This window comes from Saccostrea cucullata, unplaced genomic scaffold, assembly GCF_032062105.1.
Source record: "Saccostrea cucullata isolate Sc308-1 unplaced genomic scaffold, CSIRO_AGI_Scuc_v1 ctg229, whole genome shotgun sequence".
In the NCBI taxonomy this organism is placed as follows: domain Eukaryota; kingdom Metazoa; phylum Mollusca; class Bivalvia; order Ostreida; family Ostreidae; genus Saccostrea; species Saccostrea cuccullata.
Genome location: NW_026928915.1, coordinates 26,480 through 46,193, shown reverse-complemented (window position 1 = coordinate 46,193; position 19,714 = coordinate 26,480). Strand labels below are relative to the sequence as shown.

Sequence of the window (19,714 nt, the reverse complement as noted above, 5' to 3'; positions counted from 1 at the left end):
GATTCTAAAGTTTTAAAATAATAAAGGGAAGGGGGTTGTTGGGCATGATAGGTATAGCAAGAGGGGGAATCTGGTAAAGATCTGCATCACCCTAGTTACTCAGGGGGTAGGGCGGGGCCACAATAGGTAATCCAATCTATAAATAGAAATATATAGAACAAATCTTTAAAAATCGGTCAATATTGTAGCAATTCGTCTAAATAAATCCGATTTATTTAACGTACGAGTTATCCATATCTCAAAAAATATTGGTCTTGCTAATATCAGTAAAGAATTATAAATGATATATATTTAGAATTAGTAAATTTAAGAGCTACTCCAAAAATGACAACGTTTGAAAACAATAAAATAAAGAAAATATATATCCATCATTACATGAACATATAATTTCTGTACTGCGTTAAATAAAACATATTTCCTTGTCCGTTCTTGTACAGTGCTTTAAGTAGTTTCGGATTTTAAGCAGTTCCGGATAATTTTCGTTTAAAAATGAAAATTAAACACACAAAATGGATTCTGTCTTTTGTGAATTTTTGTATAAACGAAGCTGAATTTATTGTCTAAAATCTAGACAATAAAGCAAGATCATAAAGTCCGTCTCTCTTTCCATGTTAACAGCTTAATGTTTACTACCAGAAGCGCTTTATTTACGTTGATTAGAAAAATTACATGCTGTTTCTAAAGTTGTAGGTGTTTTTTGAAACTTTTTAAGGGTACCTTTTTAATTGGTGAAGTGTGGATAAGACACTGGTGTTTCTTCTTTCTCTAGTATTTTGGGTTTCCTGATACTACGAAGCATCTCCAAAATAATGAGCAATCTTCACAACATCTTAATTTAAGTACAGTGTTTTAAGTAGTTCCGGATTGCAATCAGGAAAACGCTTACTGCATTGTTTGCGTAGGACTTAAACTTGATTTCTAAACTGAATCAAATAGTCCTTTACCTACCTTTTCAATCCCTAAAGGCATTTTGTTAAAAATGTTACACTATATTATAAAACTCTCGTACATTAGATATAAGGGAATTCAAGCAGTTTCGAAAATTTCAAGTAGTTCCGGTTATAGCCATTTATCGGGATTATTAAATTGAAATCGTATCAAAATTCATTATAAATGATCAATTTGTAGAGAATTCCCTACAATGAGACCTTAACATGTAATTTATATATGCATTATATCAATAAAAATATAAAAGAGAAAACATGATGTTTAAGCAAATTTATTGAAAATGAAAACATGAATTAATCGCAACATGAAGTGAACTTATGTTTCTATACACTTTCTCAGCCCTTTTGAAATCAATTTAATTATTTACAAATATTTCAATGAAAAATTAAATTATGTTTTTGTCCTTTTTATTTTTTTTTTTTAAATATTGTATGGTGTACAACTCCTTTGAGAAAACATCGTCCGTAGTAAATCCAGAACTACTGTAAGCGTTTTCCTGATTGCAATCCGGAACTACTTAAAACACTGTACTTTCCTGTAAATAGGCCTAGCACATATTCATTATCTCGAGTAAAAATAGAAACAATGTAGGACCATTACATAGTCAGGACAGCAATGTTTTTGCAATGGTGCAAACCGCTGTTGTTGTTGCAACGAAAGGAAATAATTATTGAAGTCAAATGATACAAAAATGGACGTCCAGTATTATTTTGCCTGCTTGTTACTTATGTTTATACACAGGCTCAGAGCAGGTATGATGTTCTTTATCAGTTATTTATATCTCTGTTGTTATTTTGACATACATATTTTTTTGGTTTATGTCTACATTCAACTGTTATAACATGTTAACTTATTATTTCAATCGTCTTGAATTTTAATTTTTTTTTTATTTTAACTAAGTAAAGGGTTGATGCTCATGATGCTATTCATTGATTATGCATGTGTTAAAATGTCCAAATGAAATCTTGAACTTAATGGACAGTCATCATATTCATTTCAACCTTTATGGATCACATAACTTGGCTGTGTTATCTTTTTGTCTGTTATTATTAGTATTTAGTCTTTAAAAGTGTAAAAACACTTGATTTTACCATGAAAAGTATGCACATTGAAAATCAGACTTTAAGTAAGACTAATGTAATCCATAGACCTAAAGCGAAGGGAATTTAGGTCTATGTTTAATCTAACTGTGTTTCTGGACAAGTCCTCACTTCAGTTAGAATATGTCCCATATAGTTGCAGTGCACCAATTCAGAGCGGATCTGCAACAAAATGATTTTGAAGAATACAAAAGGATGCATGCAGGGACCCATGTACTAAAGCTAGTATATAGCCTTAGGTCCATGGGATAATAACTATCAAATTGATCAAAACAAACCTTTTTGAGCTTGTATATGCCTTCTTAGCTAAAAATAATTCATTTAAAGACAAAACTTCAACCGATTACTCATTTTCTAAATGTATTTTCTCACAGAATTTACATGTCACAGTAATGGCATTTAGAGTTATTGCCCATGTCGCTGATACATTATTGACACAATCTGAACAAATTATACCGTTAAACTTGGTCCATATGACAATTCTAATGATAGAATGTTCTTTCAGTCTATGAAACGTACCCCAGTAAACCTCTTAGTTATATCATTACAAATATAGATAACGGTACTCTTTTTGTGTACAAACAATGGATATCTTGCATAAAAAAAATAAAAATTAAAAAAAAAATTATTTCCAGAGGAGTTCTTGGTAAGTTCCTATGATTTCTTGATAAAATCCTGGCTTATGATTGGTTGATGTCTGTCACATGAAGGAGGTGTAATACTTATACACGGTCACTTGAAAAATCAAAATACAGTCAATACGGAGTTATCATCCTTCTTTATCATTTTAAGTGACAATTGACATGAGGCATGCCGAGTCTCTGTAGACAAAAGTTAATTAACACCAATAACGATCACACATTATGTAACCTTTTTTCTATGTACGAAAGCTCTCGTCTGCACAAATACTCCAAAAACATATTACATAGTACAGGAGTGATGAAATATGTACATACTATGAATAACCTGATACTCTTTGTCATTGAAACTCAGTTTAGCAATATGCTATCATCTGAACATGTAAGTTCATATAATTACAATCAAATATTTTTTTTTATTTCTTTCAGCCTCATTCTTTGGAGACAGTTACTTGAACCTTCCATTTGTAAACAGTAGAGATGTGGAGCTAAAACTCCGGTTTTTGACCTGGCAGTCACATGGTTTATTGTTTTTGGCGAGGGGATCCACGGATTACCTGTACCTGTATCTACAGGATGGGCATGTCCAGATTGAAGGAGACTTCGGATCTGGATCACTGACCTGGAAATCCCAACAGACAAAGAATGATGGGAACTGGCATCACCTTCTAATCAAGCAAAATACCCAGTATTTAACTGTCACTCTGGATGCCTCAGAGAGTCAGATAAGTATACCTGGAAAGTTCCATGAGCTGAATGAAAATGAAGTCTTTGTGGGTGGAATGCAGAAGACCACAAGTTTTTCCAAAAAATGGTCATATTTTCGTGGTTGCTTGGGAGATGTGGAGTTCAGCAAGTATGATATTATAAGCAATGCCCAAAAGTTGCCCAGTTCTGGGGCAGTGCATCACCTGTCCTGGGACTGTACCATGGAAATTAAAGCCCAGTCATCCTCACCAATCCATTTTCATTCTAATGCATCTTTTGCTGCTTTTCATCACCTACCATTTACAACCACTGGAACCATTTCTGTACAGTTCAAAACTTGGACCGAAAATTCACTTTTATTATTTAATCTTGCAAGGAAAAACAATAAAGATTTGTTGGCTATTGAAATAATATCAAAGAAGCTTAAATTGACTTTGAACAAAGGAGGTGACAATGTTGTGATTAATTCAGATTTGATAATCAGTGATGGAATGTGGCATTTACTCAGCATACAGTGTAAAGATAAAGAGGTGAAATTTTTGGTGGATAAATCTGAACAATCGGCAATGTTTGATGATAAAAGCAGAAGTAACTTTGAATTTTCTGGGCATTTTTTCCTGGGAGGACTAACATCCCATGTGTTAGCTCATGCTGTGGATCAAAATATAGAATCCCTTTCAAAACCTCCTAATCAAGGGCATTATATTGGATGTGTAAAAAATTTATCAATTAATTCAAAATTGTATGGATTTCAACAAATGCAACTTAGCCATGATCTTGATACAAACTGTGGAAATGTGTCAGAGTGCATTCAAAATTGTCAAACTACAACCACCCAATCAACATTCAGATCCCATAATTCCACACCAGCTTACGAAGACCAGTATGTTGAAGTCAGAGGAGTTACCCTCAAAGAAGGAACAGAAAAAGTGATTACCACCGACAATATTTTTGTTCTAGTGGATTACAAGGAACTTAAAATTCGGGAGTCGGCAATTCAGTTTGATTTGATGCGATTTCCAAAACATGGACATCTGTTAATTGACCTTGGTAGAAGAAGAAGAAACAGGGATGTTTTTACACTTCTGGATTTGCAGGGGAGAAAAGTGAGCTATGTTCATGATGGATCAGAGACCACAAGAGATGAAGTCACCCTTAATATGAAAATAGCTACAGATACATATGATATTGCAGAGATGCAGAAATCCTATACTTTCTTGTTACCATTCTACATAGAACCAGTGGATGATAAGCCTAAATTAAACTTACTTAACAGTACTCAAAATGAAGTGTCATTAAATATGGCCAAAGACACAAAGCTGAGGATCACTAAATCTATTATTGAAGTCATTGATCCAGACTCTTCACCAGCTAATTCTCAGATATCAGTAGTGTGTACCCCAAGAATTGCCGGCAAGTCTCCTGGTCACTTTATGGAATCAGATACACCTACCCAAGAAAGATCAAAATTCGCATATCAAGAAATTTTAGATGGCAAGATCTGGTTTTCCTCAGGCCCTGATTCATCGTCCTGCTTGCTGACCATTGGAGGGTATTCAAAAAGGTTAGACATTAATGCTGTGGATGTTTCCCTTCACCTTGAAAACACAGGCATTAGAGTCACGCAGGGCAGCCATGTTGTCATAAGCAATATGAATGTGTTGGTCACCAATAATGTACCAATCCAAGGACTGGAAATCAGGTACCGAATCACCACTCCTCCAGAATTTGGAGACATTCAGAGAAGGATGTATTCTAATGATTCCTGGCAAAGTGTGGACACCTTTGCACAGCGCCATATTGATAATAATCAAATACGATATATAAATAGAGACAAACAGTACCTTGTACAATATGACAGATTTTCAGTAGAAATCTCTGTGCTAAACACAACCATAAAAGGCCTTTTGTATATTTTAGTAGATCGACTTAAAATTGAAATTGTCGGCATCAATAAAGTGACAATTCAACAGAATCAATTCAAAATTATCTCAAAAGAGGAGTTACAAGCTAAAACAAATGACCAATGGTACAAGGCCCAAAACATCAAGTTTGACATTTTGAGAAGACCACATAGAGGAAATCTTTATCGAATTCATCACAGCAACATTTCAGAGGAACTAATTACTGAGATGACTCCACTGTCAAACAGCGATATCTTCAGCCAGGAGGATATTAACAGTGGATATATTGTTTATCGTCTGCACCGCATGACTTACGAGAAAGTGACAGACTTCATCGATTTCAGAGTTACAGCTCCGCCAGCCATTCCCAAGCTGATGCGACTAAATGTGGAATTTATTCCTCGTCAGACACAAGTGCGATTGACAAACAACTTGTTGGATACAGTTCTAGAGGGAAAAGAAGAAGTGATTACAAAAGACTTTTTGTACCTAGAAACTGATGACTATCAAAATTTTGAATTTGATGTGGTGGATTTTCCAAAACATGGGACTTTGAAACTAAAGAATGGATACAAGGGATTTGTACGACTAAGAAAAAATGAAATTGCAAGATTTTCTAATGCAGACATAAAAAATGATAGACTTGTGTATGAACACGATGATACAGAAAATGACAGGGACAGCTTTGCTTTTGTTGCATCTCCAATCCTAACCTCAGCAACTACATTCCCAGCTAAAGTACAGGAATTCAGTGGAAGATTCCACATCCGTGTAATCATGAAAAACGATAATCCACCAAGAAGAGAAGTGGATAAGCCTTTTAGGGTGGTATCCAACAAGGAGAGGCTAATTACAGTAGATGACCTCAGTTTCTCTGATCCAGATATGAATTATAATACCATGGATTTAAGATATGAAAGGGAGAAAATTCCAAATGGTGAAATTGTTAACAGTGAAGATGGGAAGGCTGTATTGACCTTTACTCAAGGAGATATAGTCAAAGGAAAAATCAAATTCCGCCATCATGGAGAAGAAAATGCCAAGGTGTTGATGAAAGTTTATGACGGGAATTACATTGAACATTTCTTGTTTAGCATTCAAGCAGGGAGTCCTTATATTGCAGTCCAGAATAACACAGGGGCGTATGTTCAGGTCGGCGAAGATGTTAACATTAGTACTTATAATCTGAGTATTGAAACCAATGTGAATGTGAAGCCCGAGGAGGTATCATTTGTAATGATAGAGGAACCATTACATGGCAACCTGAAAATAAATGGACAAACTCTGACTCAATTCACATTAAAGAACTTGATGGATGGGTCAGTGAAATACAGACACACCCATGGAGGAATGGGTCAGGATTACTTTAAGTTTGCAGTTGTTGCCGGGGAAGCCAGAACACAGGGTCAGTTCAGGATTCATATTCTGCAGGGTACACCATCACAGATCCCAAGAGTGATCAATAACAATGTACTTCAAGTTCAGAGCTTAAAAAGTAGTGTCATCAGTAGATCTCATTTAGAAGTCTTTAGCTCACTGTCTCAGCCATCATCCATTGTGTTCACTGTCCAGAGCAGACCCAGATATGGAGCAATATATGTTACATATAGATTTGGAAGTAGACAGCAGAGTAGCTTCACCCAGTGGGATATAAACTCTGGAGCGGTCTCCTACAGACATACGCAAAAAGGTCACAGAACAGACTTCTTCACTTTTGATGTGGCAGATGGAGTCACAGGTCAAAGGTTACGAGGCCTGACCTTTGGCATTGAGGTCTTACCCCCACCATTAGACATTGAAACCAGGAACCTGTCTATCAGAGAAGGAGGAAAGAAACCATTGTCACCAGCTGATATTGTTTTAAAATTCACGTCTCCAACAAACCAGACTGTCGTCTTTCACGTGGTGAGACAGCCAAGGCATGGCCATCTAGAATTAATCGAAAAGAGAAACGAGGCACTGTCCACTTTTACAATGGACGACTTGAGGCAAGGGAGGGTTTATTACGTTCATGATGGAAGTGACTCCAAGTTTGATGAAATGGTCATCAAAGGTCAGATGGGGGGTAAAGAGGAAACAGACGACCATCATTTGTACATCCACATCGATGCTGTGAACGACGAGGCCCCTCAGGTCATCACAAACAAGGGCCTGACTCTGTGGCAGAGCTCCATGGCTTTGATTTCTAAGGTAATTTTATTTACCAGTAGAGTAAAACATTTTTAGTGAATATTTCTCATACTATAGACATTTTGGAAATTCTTATTTGGAATTCTTGAAATGGTAAAACGTGTATTCAGAGAATACAGAAATAAATGCTCTGAACATTTGTGTTACATGTAAAACTGTTTATGTAGTTAATGCTTAGTGTATCTATATTTTTAGAATTTTTTACATTTCAGTAATCAATGCCAGTTAACCTCAAAAAATAATTATTTGCCAGAATTTTCAATTTTTGTCAAAATTTGGAATACATGTACATTTATTTACTGTTGATCACTAAATTTTCTCGACACCTTATTTTCGCAAATAGTCATTGACTCTTGTTTAGCGAGACATAATTTTCACGAATTGTGGTTATTGCTCTATATAATCTTAAGGAATGCTTTATACGCGAGAATCAAATTTTCGTAACCACACTGTCTCGCATAATTACGTGAAAATAAGGTTTTCGCAAATATAATGTGATTTACAATACCAAGACAGCCAGTATTTCTTAGTGGGTATTTTCACCACTGTTATTTTGTTTCTAAGATAGCCATTGTAGATGATCTTTCAGTTCTTAAAAAATTTTTTCTTATATTCTATATTTAAATTTATTACAGCTACAGCTTTTACTGACAATTTTATAGGACATCTTGTATGCTGAGGACCCTGACACACCAGAAGAAGGTGTGTGGTACTCTGTGACCAAACCGACCAATGGCAGGGTGGCATTCCTCAACAACACATTCAAAGACATCACAAGATTTACCCAACAGAGTGTTAATGACGGCCAGGTGGTGTTTGTACACGAAGGTAGGAATTATTGATTCTTTTCCGTTCTTCTCAATGGATAAAGATGACATTCTCAAAATGTGATCTCTTAACCATTTCTTTCAATTTGCTGTGAAATAAAGTACACCATAGTAAAATATTCATACTAATGTTTTTTCTAAATGAGCCAAAGATGACTTTTATACATTTATATTGATCCGATTCAGTGACTGACTGAAACTGGAAGGGTGGACTTTTGTACATTTTCATATTTTGTATACACCCCAGCTAGACAAAATTTTTAATTATATGGGAAAACCTTACCTGTAATGATTTCTGAAGTGTGGTTTCTACTTCATATGATGATGAATTTACCTTGAATTGATTTTTTCAGGTTCAGGTTCATTAACTGAGGTCAATTCAAGTAAATTGTCTCATAAAACAAGTGTATTTTGCTTAAAATTATTTTACACATGAATCAATTAAATTAATTGATTTTAAACACTGGGAATTTTTCAATTTTTCGGTGAATACATAGTACATCATTCAAAGCTTGGTTTGAGGTCAGTTAAACTCATTCGAAATTTAGAAAATATTAGGATACATAATTCTGAAATTGTATAAAGAACCTTCAAGTTTCTCCTCCACTTTTGTAAAAAAAAAAAATAAGTAGAGAGCTACTTCCCATCAGAGAAAGAGTTAATACTGTTCAGCAAGGATTATCAGTTTTAAGAAAGGCATACATGTCATTTAATATCCATGTATATTCATCATATGGTTACAGGTGGCAATTCTGGTAGTTTCTGGTACCACCTGAGTGACGGTCAAAACAGCAATGCCAACCGAATGCAGTTCCTCATCACAACCAGAAAACTGGTGCTCACCGTGGTCAACAATAAACCGCTCCAGGTCCACCCAGAGCAAATCCAGAGAATCACCACGGACCACCTCCTCAGCCGCACCAACAATCCAAACCAGACCAAAGACATCACATACCACGTGCCAGTGAAACCGGAAAAAGGTCGTCTCATAACCAGGATTAACAATCGTGTGGTACCAGTCGTTTCATTCACCCAGAAAGACATAAATGATGGACAGATTTATTATCAGCACGAAAGTGTCATGCTGTCAATTGAGGACACAGATAAATTTGTTTTTGAAGTGAATACAGTTTATGCAGAGACTGTTAAAAACCAGGTGTTTAACATTGCGATATCTTACAGCAGTCAGAGCAACCGCGGCAAAATCCGGCTTCGGAAACTGACTTTGGCTGAAGGGGACCAAAAAATTCTGTCCAAGTCAAACCTGGATATTTCCACTTATGTGAGACAGCTGGAAGCATCTGGTAGGGTTGTGTCTGCTATGTACTCCTTAGTGAATGTTCCTAAACATGGCACTCTGACTTGGAGAGGAGGAAATGCTTTGAGAGAATTAAGCAACTTTACCCAGGAGTACATCAACTTGAACAGAATTGTCTACCACCATGATGATTCAGAGAGCAGAAATGATAGTTTCAGTTTTCTAGTGTATTTGGACATGAAATATGGATCAAGTGAAGAAATACAGATTCTTGAGGAAACCTTTCCCATTGAGATTAACCCAGTGAATGATGAACCATTTTATTTTGTACCAGACAATCCAGTGTTAGAGGTAACAGAGGGTGGTAGTACGGTTGTGGATGCCAGGGTTCTAAAGATGGTAGATAAAGACTCTCCACCCGAAAGACTCTGGTATGAAGTCCAAACTCAACCAAACAATGGGATTTTATCTTTCCAAGCTGACCCTCAGAGATTGATCACAGCCTTCACACAGAAAGATGTAGACGACGGTGATATCATTTTCACTCAGAAAGGACCACCCCTTCCATCTTTCCTGGAGCTAAAAATAACTGACGGGAAATTCCCCAGGAAGTCTGTGACTGTAGCAGTGAGTGTTGTGTCCTTGACCTTGGAAATTGTTACCAATGCAACCATTAACATTCCTCAAGCTTCGACCTCTGTGTACATTACCAGAAGTCAGCTTGATATCAGAACCAATGGAGAGAGGGAGAAAATAGAGTACACCATTACCAGGCCTCCATCTCATGGACAGATCTATCTCAAAACCTATCCGGTGACCACATTTACACAACTGGATATTGATAATGACCACGAAGTCATGTACGTCCAGAATGATCTCAACTTCCCAAATGACAGATTTTTTTGTGACATTTCCTACCAAGGATCTGAATTCATATTAAGAAACAAGCTAATCTCAGTATCTGTAAAACCATTTGTAAAGCAAAAACCAATACAACTATCCAAAGAGAACCAAACAGCTATAACATTGCAAAGTCTTGATGCAAGGGGACTAGCTAACGTAACAGGAAGTATTCCACATTATAAAATTATACACCAACCAAAGTATGGCATAATAGTGAGTGTTGTTCGAAGAAAGAGAGATGTACAGTCAGGTTACATGCCAGTGGAGGAGTTTACCCACAGAGACATTGAAAACAGAAAAATCTTTTACATTTTCAACCGACCTGTTCGAGGACAATCAGAGGATAGGATGACCTACTTGCTGACCGCCAAAGGGGTCCAGCCTGCTCTGGGTCAACTAGTGTTTAACCTTCCACACAGTAGTGGAATCAATGGTTCAAATGTGGATGGCGTTGGAACTCGGGAAGTAGTGAGTCCTAGTGTTAGAAACGATTTTGTTCTCATTCTAGCCATCCTCATTCCTCTGTGCGTGATCGTAATTTTAGGAGTGATAATAGTGTATCTTTTGTGGAGAAAACGAAGGTATCCTAATTACACTCCCCCGTCAGACATGCATAAAAACCGGTTACGACCAGAAATATCTGGTCCTATTCCGCTAAATCAACCACATGTTCACATTGAACCCAACGAAAATGCATCGGATGATGAGCATTCTTTAGTGTATGAACACCACAATTACTACAATGTTCCCGTGGTGAGAAGGAACGTCTCCGAGGACAGTATTTCCGATTCTCACGAGTACAGTAACGTCGGAGCAACATCACAAAACCAAACAGAAGTTAGTGCTACAGTCCCAGAGTGCAAGGTCACGCCCCTGGGTGACCTCAATTTAAGGGATTCCATCGTGTCGCGATCGAGTGTGGACTTGTTTGATTGGTCGGTGATGGATGATCCAGAACTTTTACAGTATTGTCGAACCTCGGCTCCCGTGTTGAAGGATAGTCAATACTGGGTCTAGTCCTGTGATATGTGTGCTTGTTGGAACTTTTCAATCAGTGCACTTTTTGTTGCTTTATATTGTTTTTTTTTTAAACATGTTAGATTTTTGGGTGTACCTTGGAAGAACAGGTATTAGGAAAATAAGTTAAACATTTATTGATATTTATTGAACATGTTGAAGCCGTAAAATTTTAAAAATGATCAATGGGCATTTTGATAAGAAAAAAATATCAGACATAAGTAACATTTTAGAAAATTCCTTTTAGGATTTAAAAAGTTCACAGTAGAAGGCATTCAGATGTATCATTTTTTTAATTCAAAGGTTGTTTTAAATATCACAATTTATCGATCATGTTTATCATTAATTTCTTTTAAATATTCTAGTGCAAATGTGTCCGATTATTACTGTAAATGTATTATATTTGGCGTGTACAATATTTGGCGGAAACTGACTTTTGAACAAGTTAGCGTAGATTTGATTTAGTGCATTTCTTAATGTTTTTATTTATGAGTATATATGCAAGACATTTAGCATTGTACTTGAATTTGCGGAGGTTTCTTTCTGCCAAAAGCGCTAAAAAGAATACACAGCCAAATATAATACGTTTACAGTATTGATTTTAATTTTCTGTTATGCCAATTGTTTCCCTGTTGATGTTAAGAAATTTCAAAGCATATTTATGAATACCAATTATACCATTATAAACTTACTTTGGTTTGTGGATAGACATTTCATTTTATCCAGACTTTCATGTGGTTTTAGCTTTCTGTTATCCCCAGAATTTACTCTCTGTATTTATTTTGATTTTATTTTATTTTTTTTTTTTTCTTGATTTCTTTGATAGAAAACACTCAGAAGCTTTATTTTTCATTCAAGATTTTCCAGTCAATTCAACAGGCAATGAAATTTTAACTTTATTATAAAAAAACATTCCTTATACTAACGGTGTACAAAATCCAGAAATTTTAGCTAATTAGCTTTTTCATAGAAATCATGGGTATATCATGTAAGAAGCGTGAAAAAAGATCTCAAATCAAAGTTAACATGATATATTTTATTGTGCCATTGTTGTTTTAAGTTGCATTTGGATTATTACAGATGCATAAGTAGGAGATAAAATTTATTTTGACTAAATTTTCAGTATTTGATATGGCTGAAATATCTATGGATAAATAAATTCAATGTTTAAGGGATGGGGGATTTATACTTAAAATTTTGATGCAAACAAAATAAGATATCAACAAATTAAGAAATGTCAATGATATTGTAGCAATGTCTTGCATTTTTATTGTGATTTAGTTATAATATTGGAGATGACTTTTAATTCATAATAAAGTTAGTAATAGATGATGATGAATCGATCAATCTCTATACATGTGCATGTAATATCACATTGACTCATACTTGGATATATATTCCTGTAGGAGAGCAGATTGTATACCAGGTATTAAACTTGTTTATCTTTTTGTGTTGTGCCAAATCATAGCTTAAAATTTCTTTCAGAATTGTGAAATATATGTACATGTATTAACTATAGATAAGATTTTAACCAAATTCTTTATCATATTCTTAAAGGACTAAATATAGGAGATTCGTTTTACAGGGTATTATTGTATTTTATATCAGTTACTAGTAGTTTGTCTCTAAGTGCTAAATAAACATTTTCTGTTCCTCAAACATTCAACAATTTTTTAGGTACATCACATTTAGGCACATTTTAGCTAATACTTCTTGATTAAATTGATGCTGTATAATAATTGTGCCAAGAAGTTCTATTTGCTGTATTTTTTTTCCTCCCAAGTTTGCTAATTATGAGAACTATTCTACATGTAAATTGTGAAATAGTGAGATCCTAACTGATTAACGATTCCTGTCTGATCATGGGTTAACAAAGCGTGGATGTAATGAATTTAATAAATCCACATTTTCCCCGAGTTCATCCTTAATGTAGATTAACTTGGTAGTGTGTACTAGTCTGAATTTGATAATATGTGTAGAGCTGGAAACAGCACCCTGATGTATACAATACTCCAGAATATTTCATTGATATTGAAATTTTCAATCAGTTTTTGTAAATAGTAAATGCTTTATCTGTAGATCCAGGTTTTCCATGTAGAAGTAGAAAGTAGTTTTCAAGATTTTTTTAAAAATGTTAACCAACTTTAACTGCAACTGAAAATGTGTAAAACATTTTTAGCAATTTCATAGCTTTTTTCTCAAGTCTGTGCCATTTGTATCCATGGTTAAATTCTTAGGTATGAATAAAAGAAAGTTAGATTACAGTGGGCAAGAGAGGTTTTGTGTTTGGAATGTTTATACCTTGTTACTGATACACGTAACTTCAACCAGAAGAAGTTAAACATGTACCATTTACAAATCAAGGTTTTGTGTACAAAATCTATTATGACAGGTTTTCAATAATGTAAAATAGCCAAATGATGAAACAGTGCCAATCCAACTGAATTTTTTTTTTGCTCCCAACAAAACATGTAAAAGTATAAAATGCTGAAAATAAATTGGCAATAATTAAGATTTTGATGCATTTTGGTACAAAAGAATCGAGACGGTTTTTTGTTGGTCCTTGGTTTGGTGTTACAATGCTTGTTGACTGTTTTGTTCTGCCTTGCCCGTATACAATTTGTCATATTGTATATAATACTGATGCTTGTTGTTATATTTCATTAAGTTATAATCATTATCACCTGATAATAAACTTTTGAAATCTTTATTTTGTATCTTTTTTAATTGTATATTATAGATAAGCCTGATTTACCAATGAGTCAGATTTGAAAAAGACATTATTATCTCTTTTGCACAGCCGTATCTGGGTGAATTTAAAATGGGGCAAAATTGTTTGCAATTGAGAAAGGGCAAAAATACATTGGGGGAAAATTACCCTGTATATAGTCACAACTTTAATAAATAATAAAATTGGTTCCCATGCCTATATAGCCACAGCCAAAGATTCAAGAAGATTTTTTCTGATCCAAAATTAAATTTTAACATTCTAGATTTCAAGTTGATCTTATTTCAATATTGCTAATGAGTCACTGTCCAATCCCAAGCAAAACTAGAACTCCTTCCTGTGGCTGGTTACCAGCCATAGGAAGGTGTTATTAGAAGTTTAGAACCTACTCCTTATACAATGTACTGATAAAGATAGCTTCTAAAGAAGATTATAAGATTTTTTTGCATATTATTTATGTATGAACCTGCCAACCACTTTTAATTGAAAAGTGTAATTAACTTTAGCTGGTCTGGGGCCCTGCATATAACTAACTAGAAGAACTCAATACAAATGGAGATAAATACAGATCCTTTGTAGATTGATGAAACAGCATTTTGTTATATAGATGCACATTTTGTTATATAAATGCCAAATGATACACCTTTGGCAGTCCTTGAACTACAATTTGAAGAAATTGGAATCAATTACTTTTAAAACTAGTGCTAATTGTAACGGGGACCGTTACAGATGTTCCCCAAACGCTCCCCAACTCCTTTTTGATGCCATATTCCCTGTAAGCTTCATTAAATAAGACAAACTCTGTGCATTTTGACTTTAACAACGTTTTCTCAGAAGGATACCAATTATATTCAAATTTTTGCATTGCACCCGTGCGCATGTGAATGCATGTCCGTTATGATCATATCATCTTGTCTACACTATCTACATATTTTAATATACAATATATTAAAGCATTCAGTCCAAAAGTATGAAAAATCACTCTTTGAAGTGTATTTTTCATTTCACTCGTTCCAAATGCACGCACGTGCGTGCACGTGCATGATGACCATACCTTCTTGTAGGAGTCCCTTACATCTATCTATATTCTAAATCCCATCCTGTTTGGTTGAAAAACAAGGGAGTTATAGCCATTTCAAGTTTAAGCCAATCAGATTGCAGCACAAGTGCATGCGCGTGATTTCATTTTTTTTCTATATCATATTGTAGGATATTCTAATGCATGACAATGTTTTAAATTTCAAAGCATTTCGTCAAAAAACAAAGTAGATATTGCCATTTAAAGTTTCAGCCAATCAGATTGCAGCACGCGGGCATGCGCATGATTTCATGAAAATTCTTATATATCATGCTGTAGATCTTCATAATGTAGGTCTATGTTAAAAATTTCAAAGGATTATGACAAGAAACAAGAAAGATATTGAGACTTTAGTTTCAGCCAATCAGAGCGAAGCACACGTGCATGCGCGTGCGATCTTGCTATTTTGACCATGTCATCTTGTGTATACTCTTAATATATACTTATAAAATGAGTTTCAAAGCATTTCATCAATAATTTTAATAGTTACGTCTGTATCAATTATATTGGACATTTCTCGTGTTGCACGTGCGAGCTCTTGCAAGCACATGTGCATGCACATGCTTTCATGAAAAATCTTATATTACAGGCTGTAGATCTCCCTTATGTATGACTATGTTCAAAATTTCAAATGATTTTATCAAAAAACAAGAAAGATATTGAGACTTTAGTTTCAGCCAATCAGAGCGAAGCACACGTGCATGCGCGTGCGATCTTGCTATTTTGACCATGTCATCTTGTGCATACTACTAATATATCCTAACTTTATAAGTTTCAAAACATTTCGTCACAAAATAGAGAAGTTACGGTTATATCCATTATATATTGCTCATTTTAAGTTTTGCACGTGCGCGCTCTTGCAAGCACGTGCGCGCAAAATGACCTTGATTCCGCAAATCTACATAACATGCCTACTTACCCTAAAAAGGTTTCACCTAAGTCGGATGTGTAGTTTACAAGATCACTCGCGGACAAAATTTTCCCAGGAAGAAAAATAATAAGAATAAGAATAACTAGTGCTAATTGTAACGGGGACCGTTACAGATGTTCCCCAAACGCTCCCCAACTCCCTTTTGGTGCCATATCCCCTGTAAGCTTCATTAAATAAGACAAACTCTATGCATTTGAGACTTTTACAATGTTTACCCAAAAGTGTACCAAGCTCATTCAAATTTTAGCATTGCACGCGTGCGCGTGTGAATGCATGTGCGTAATGACCATATCATATTGTCTACACAATCTATATATTTTAATATACTAAATATTAAAGTATCTAATCCAAAAGTATTAAAAAATAAGCTCATTCAGGTGTACTTTTGATTTTACTCATTTCACGTGCACGCACGTGCATACATGAGCATAGTGACCATACCTTCTTGTAGAAGTCCATTACATCTATCTATGTTCTAAATCCCACCCCGTTTGGTTGAAAACCAAGGGAGTTATAGCTGTTTAAAGTTTCAGCCAATCAGATTGCAGCACGCAAAAACCCACGTGTATGCATGTGCATGGTGACCATACCTTCTTGTAGAGGTCCACTATATCTATCTATGTTCCAAAGCCCATCCTCTTTGGTTGAAAATCAAGGGAGTTATAGCTATTTAAAGTTTAAGCCAATCAGATTGCAGCACACGTGCATGCACATGTTTTCATGATAATTGCTATATATCATGTTGTAGGATATCCTATTCCATGGCTATGTTCAAAATTTCAAGGGATTTCGTCAAAAAACAAGAAAGATATTGAGACTTTAGTTTCAGCCAATCAGAGCGAAGCGCACGTGCATGCGCGTGAGATTTTGCTATTTTGACCATGTCATGTTGTCTGTGCTACTAATATATCCTTATATTATGTGTTTCAAAGCATTTCATCAAAAATGGGAAAAGTTACGCCTATATCAATTAAATCGGTCATTTCACGTGTTGCACGTGCACGCTCTTGCAAGCACGTGCGCGCAAAATGACCTTCGTTCCGCAAATCTACATAACATGCCTACTGACCCTAAAAAGGTTTTACCTAAGTCGGATGTGTAGTTTACAAGATCACTCCCGGACAAAAAAGTACCCAGGAAGAAGAAAAATAATAATAACTAGAATCTTGTTGCCATGGCAACAAATAAGTCTTCCGTTTTTCTAAATCTGTAAGAATTTGCTATTTTCTCTGCAAAAAACAAAGATATCATATGTACTCTGAAAGAAAAAAAACTGCAAAAAGGTCTTTCAGTACTTAAGGTACTTTGATTTTCATGACCAATCTTGTTCTTATGCATTTTGGCACTCATAAGAGCTACACGTGTACCATAGACAAACCAACGGACGAACGAACACCGTACTCTCATAAAGTTCACTGTGTTCATGTTCTGGCACAATTGTGATGGTGTTATAAAAATATCATGAACTAAGTTAGTACCACATTAAACGTAAAGTCGTTGATTTTTACAGTTATACTATCGAGATTTGTCAGCAGAAAGATTATTCGAATTCAACTACAGGAATTATTCAGAGATTAATTGATTATATGTTGTTTAATGTCCCTCTCGAGAATTTTTCACATGGAGAAGCCTCCACTCGCCGGTGGAGACTGCAAAATGTTGTCCTATAATTTGGCTCTAATCGCCATTGAGCAGTGAGGAATCTTTTTGAGTCAGTACCATCTTACACACGGGACCTCGATTTAAACGATCTCATCTGACGGACCGGTCTCCACGTCCCACAACTGAAGTCCATAATACAGATATATGATGCTCTAGCCATGTTAAAACTTTTTATTTTATTTTTCATTTCTCAAATTTGTTGCATCAGATTTTCTTAAAGATCATACTTAATAAAAATCATTTCGAACAACTTTATTGCAATGCATACAGCGTCTGGTGATTTTGATTGACAGGTCAATACATGTGCACTTAGTGTAATACTTCTTAAGCAGAAAAAATATACAGAGAGTGACTATGACGGACTATGAAATCAGAAAATATTTAATAAAGAATGGGTACAACTGATATAGAACTGATTTTTTGTCTATGTAAATGGATAGGATGATCAGGATTAAAAGGGAATATCTCTCTCTCTCTCTCTCTCTCTCTCTCTCTCTCTCTCTCTCTCTCAGACATGTAAATTTCAGTATCTTGCGTAATGAAAAATCTACTATTATAGAATATGAATTATGTATACATGTTAATGGTAATTACAACCAAACGTTCCAGATTTAATTGTATAACGAATTTATAATTCAAAGGCCTATAGTTGCAATAATGTCTCCGAATAAAATTAAGAGGGGGAGGGGCTTCAAAAGAATTACATACTCGGTAATTTTATGTTTTATGAATTAAAAGAAAAATACTTAAGGTTGCATGTACATACATATAATTATATAGCATTGCATAAAATTGTGTTCATTCGTATACTTTATCTAACATATCAACAGACCTTTGCAGATGTTTTTGTATCATGTTTTTAGCGTAGCATTATTTCTCACAGAAACGCGTAACTTTCACATAATGTTAACCCTTTGAGTACTAGTATTTCACAAAAATCCAAGAATCGCTTTTTCTCATCTTTAATAACTTCTCGGGTATATAAAAGTATAGATCATGTATAATAAATAACACTATAAGACTTTTAATCAATGAAATATACGTGTTAAAACCAAATCCAATCTATAGATTGATTTTCTTTCTTTTAAGTTGCAGATATCAATTTATTTCTAAAGGCTTTACAACGGTATTACATTACTCTTCTATCTCTCAGTTCCCCTTTGAGTACATATAATATTTTAGAATCGAAAATAAAACTCGGATTCTGGGATAATTTCGCATTCAAATTAGAGAATGAATTAAGAATATTTTTTTTTTAAATATAATCATAACAGACATTACAGATTTACACTACGCTGACAACTTTAAACTGTGTATATACTAAAAGCAGTAACCAACGTAATCTTTCATGCAGAAGTGGATATGGAAACTCAAAGTCTAAATATTTTTTTATGTGAAAAGTGTGGATATAGACGTCTGCGACGTCATGGATACTACCTCCGCCTTTATCTCGAAAGTTCTATTCCCACTTACAAGTCAGAGTTATCTATCTTTGCTCATTGTCACTACGTAAATAGAGAAAATGAATTTATTGACGGAACCTTAAATCTCCAAAATGCAGAATCTGATTGAATAAATAATATGTTTAGTATTTTTGTAGAATAATTTGTATATACATCGCTGTTATGTATACTGCGTACAATATTATTTTCTTCAAAGTGCTTAGTTGACACAGAACGGATATTTTTTTTAAGATATAAATTTGTAAATCAAAAACTTTCAATATACAGACTAACACTACACAGCCAAATTTAAACTAATATGCATATAGTGAATTAAGTAACATGCAAAAGAGAGAATATTGAATGTGTAAATATGTTGA

The 19,714-nt window shown here is 34.7% G+C and overlaps 1 protein-coding gene across 1 annotated transcript; it reads left to right on the top strand.

Annotated features, from left to right (window-relative positions):
- Positions 1-1,505: 1,505 nt before the first annotated feature.
- Positions 1,506-11,586, top strand: LOC134279190 (chondroitin sulfate proteoglycan 4-like). Its single transcript, XM_062761540.1, has 4 exons — positions 1,506-1,700; positions 3,116-7,488; positions 8,151-8,316; positions 9,059-11,586. Exons 1-4 carry the CDS (start codon positions 1,640-1,642, stop codon positions 11,491-11,493), a joined length of 7,035 nt encoding a protein of 2,344 aa, XP_062617524.1. The 5' UTR covers positions 1,506-1,639; the 3' UTR covers positions 11,494-11,586.
- Positions 11,587-19,714: the final 8,128 nt, after the last annotated feature.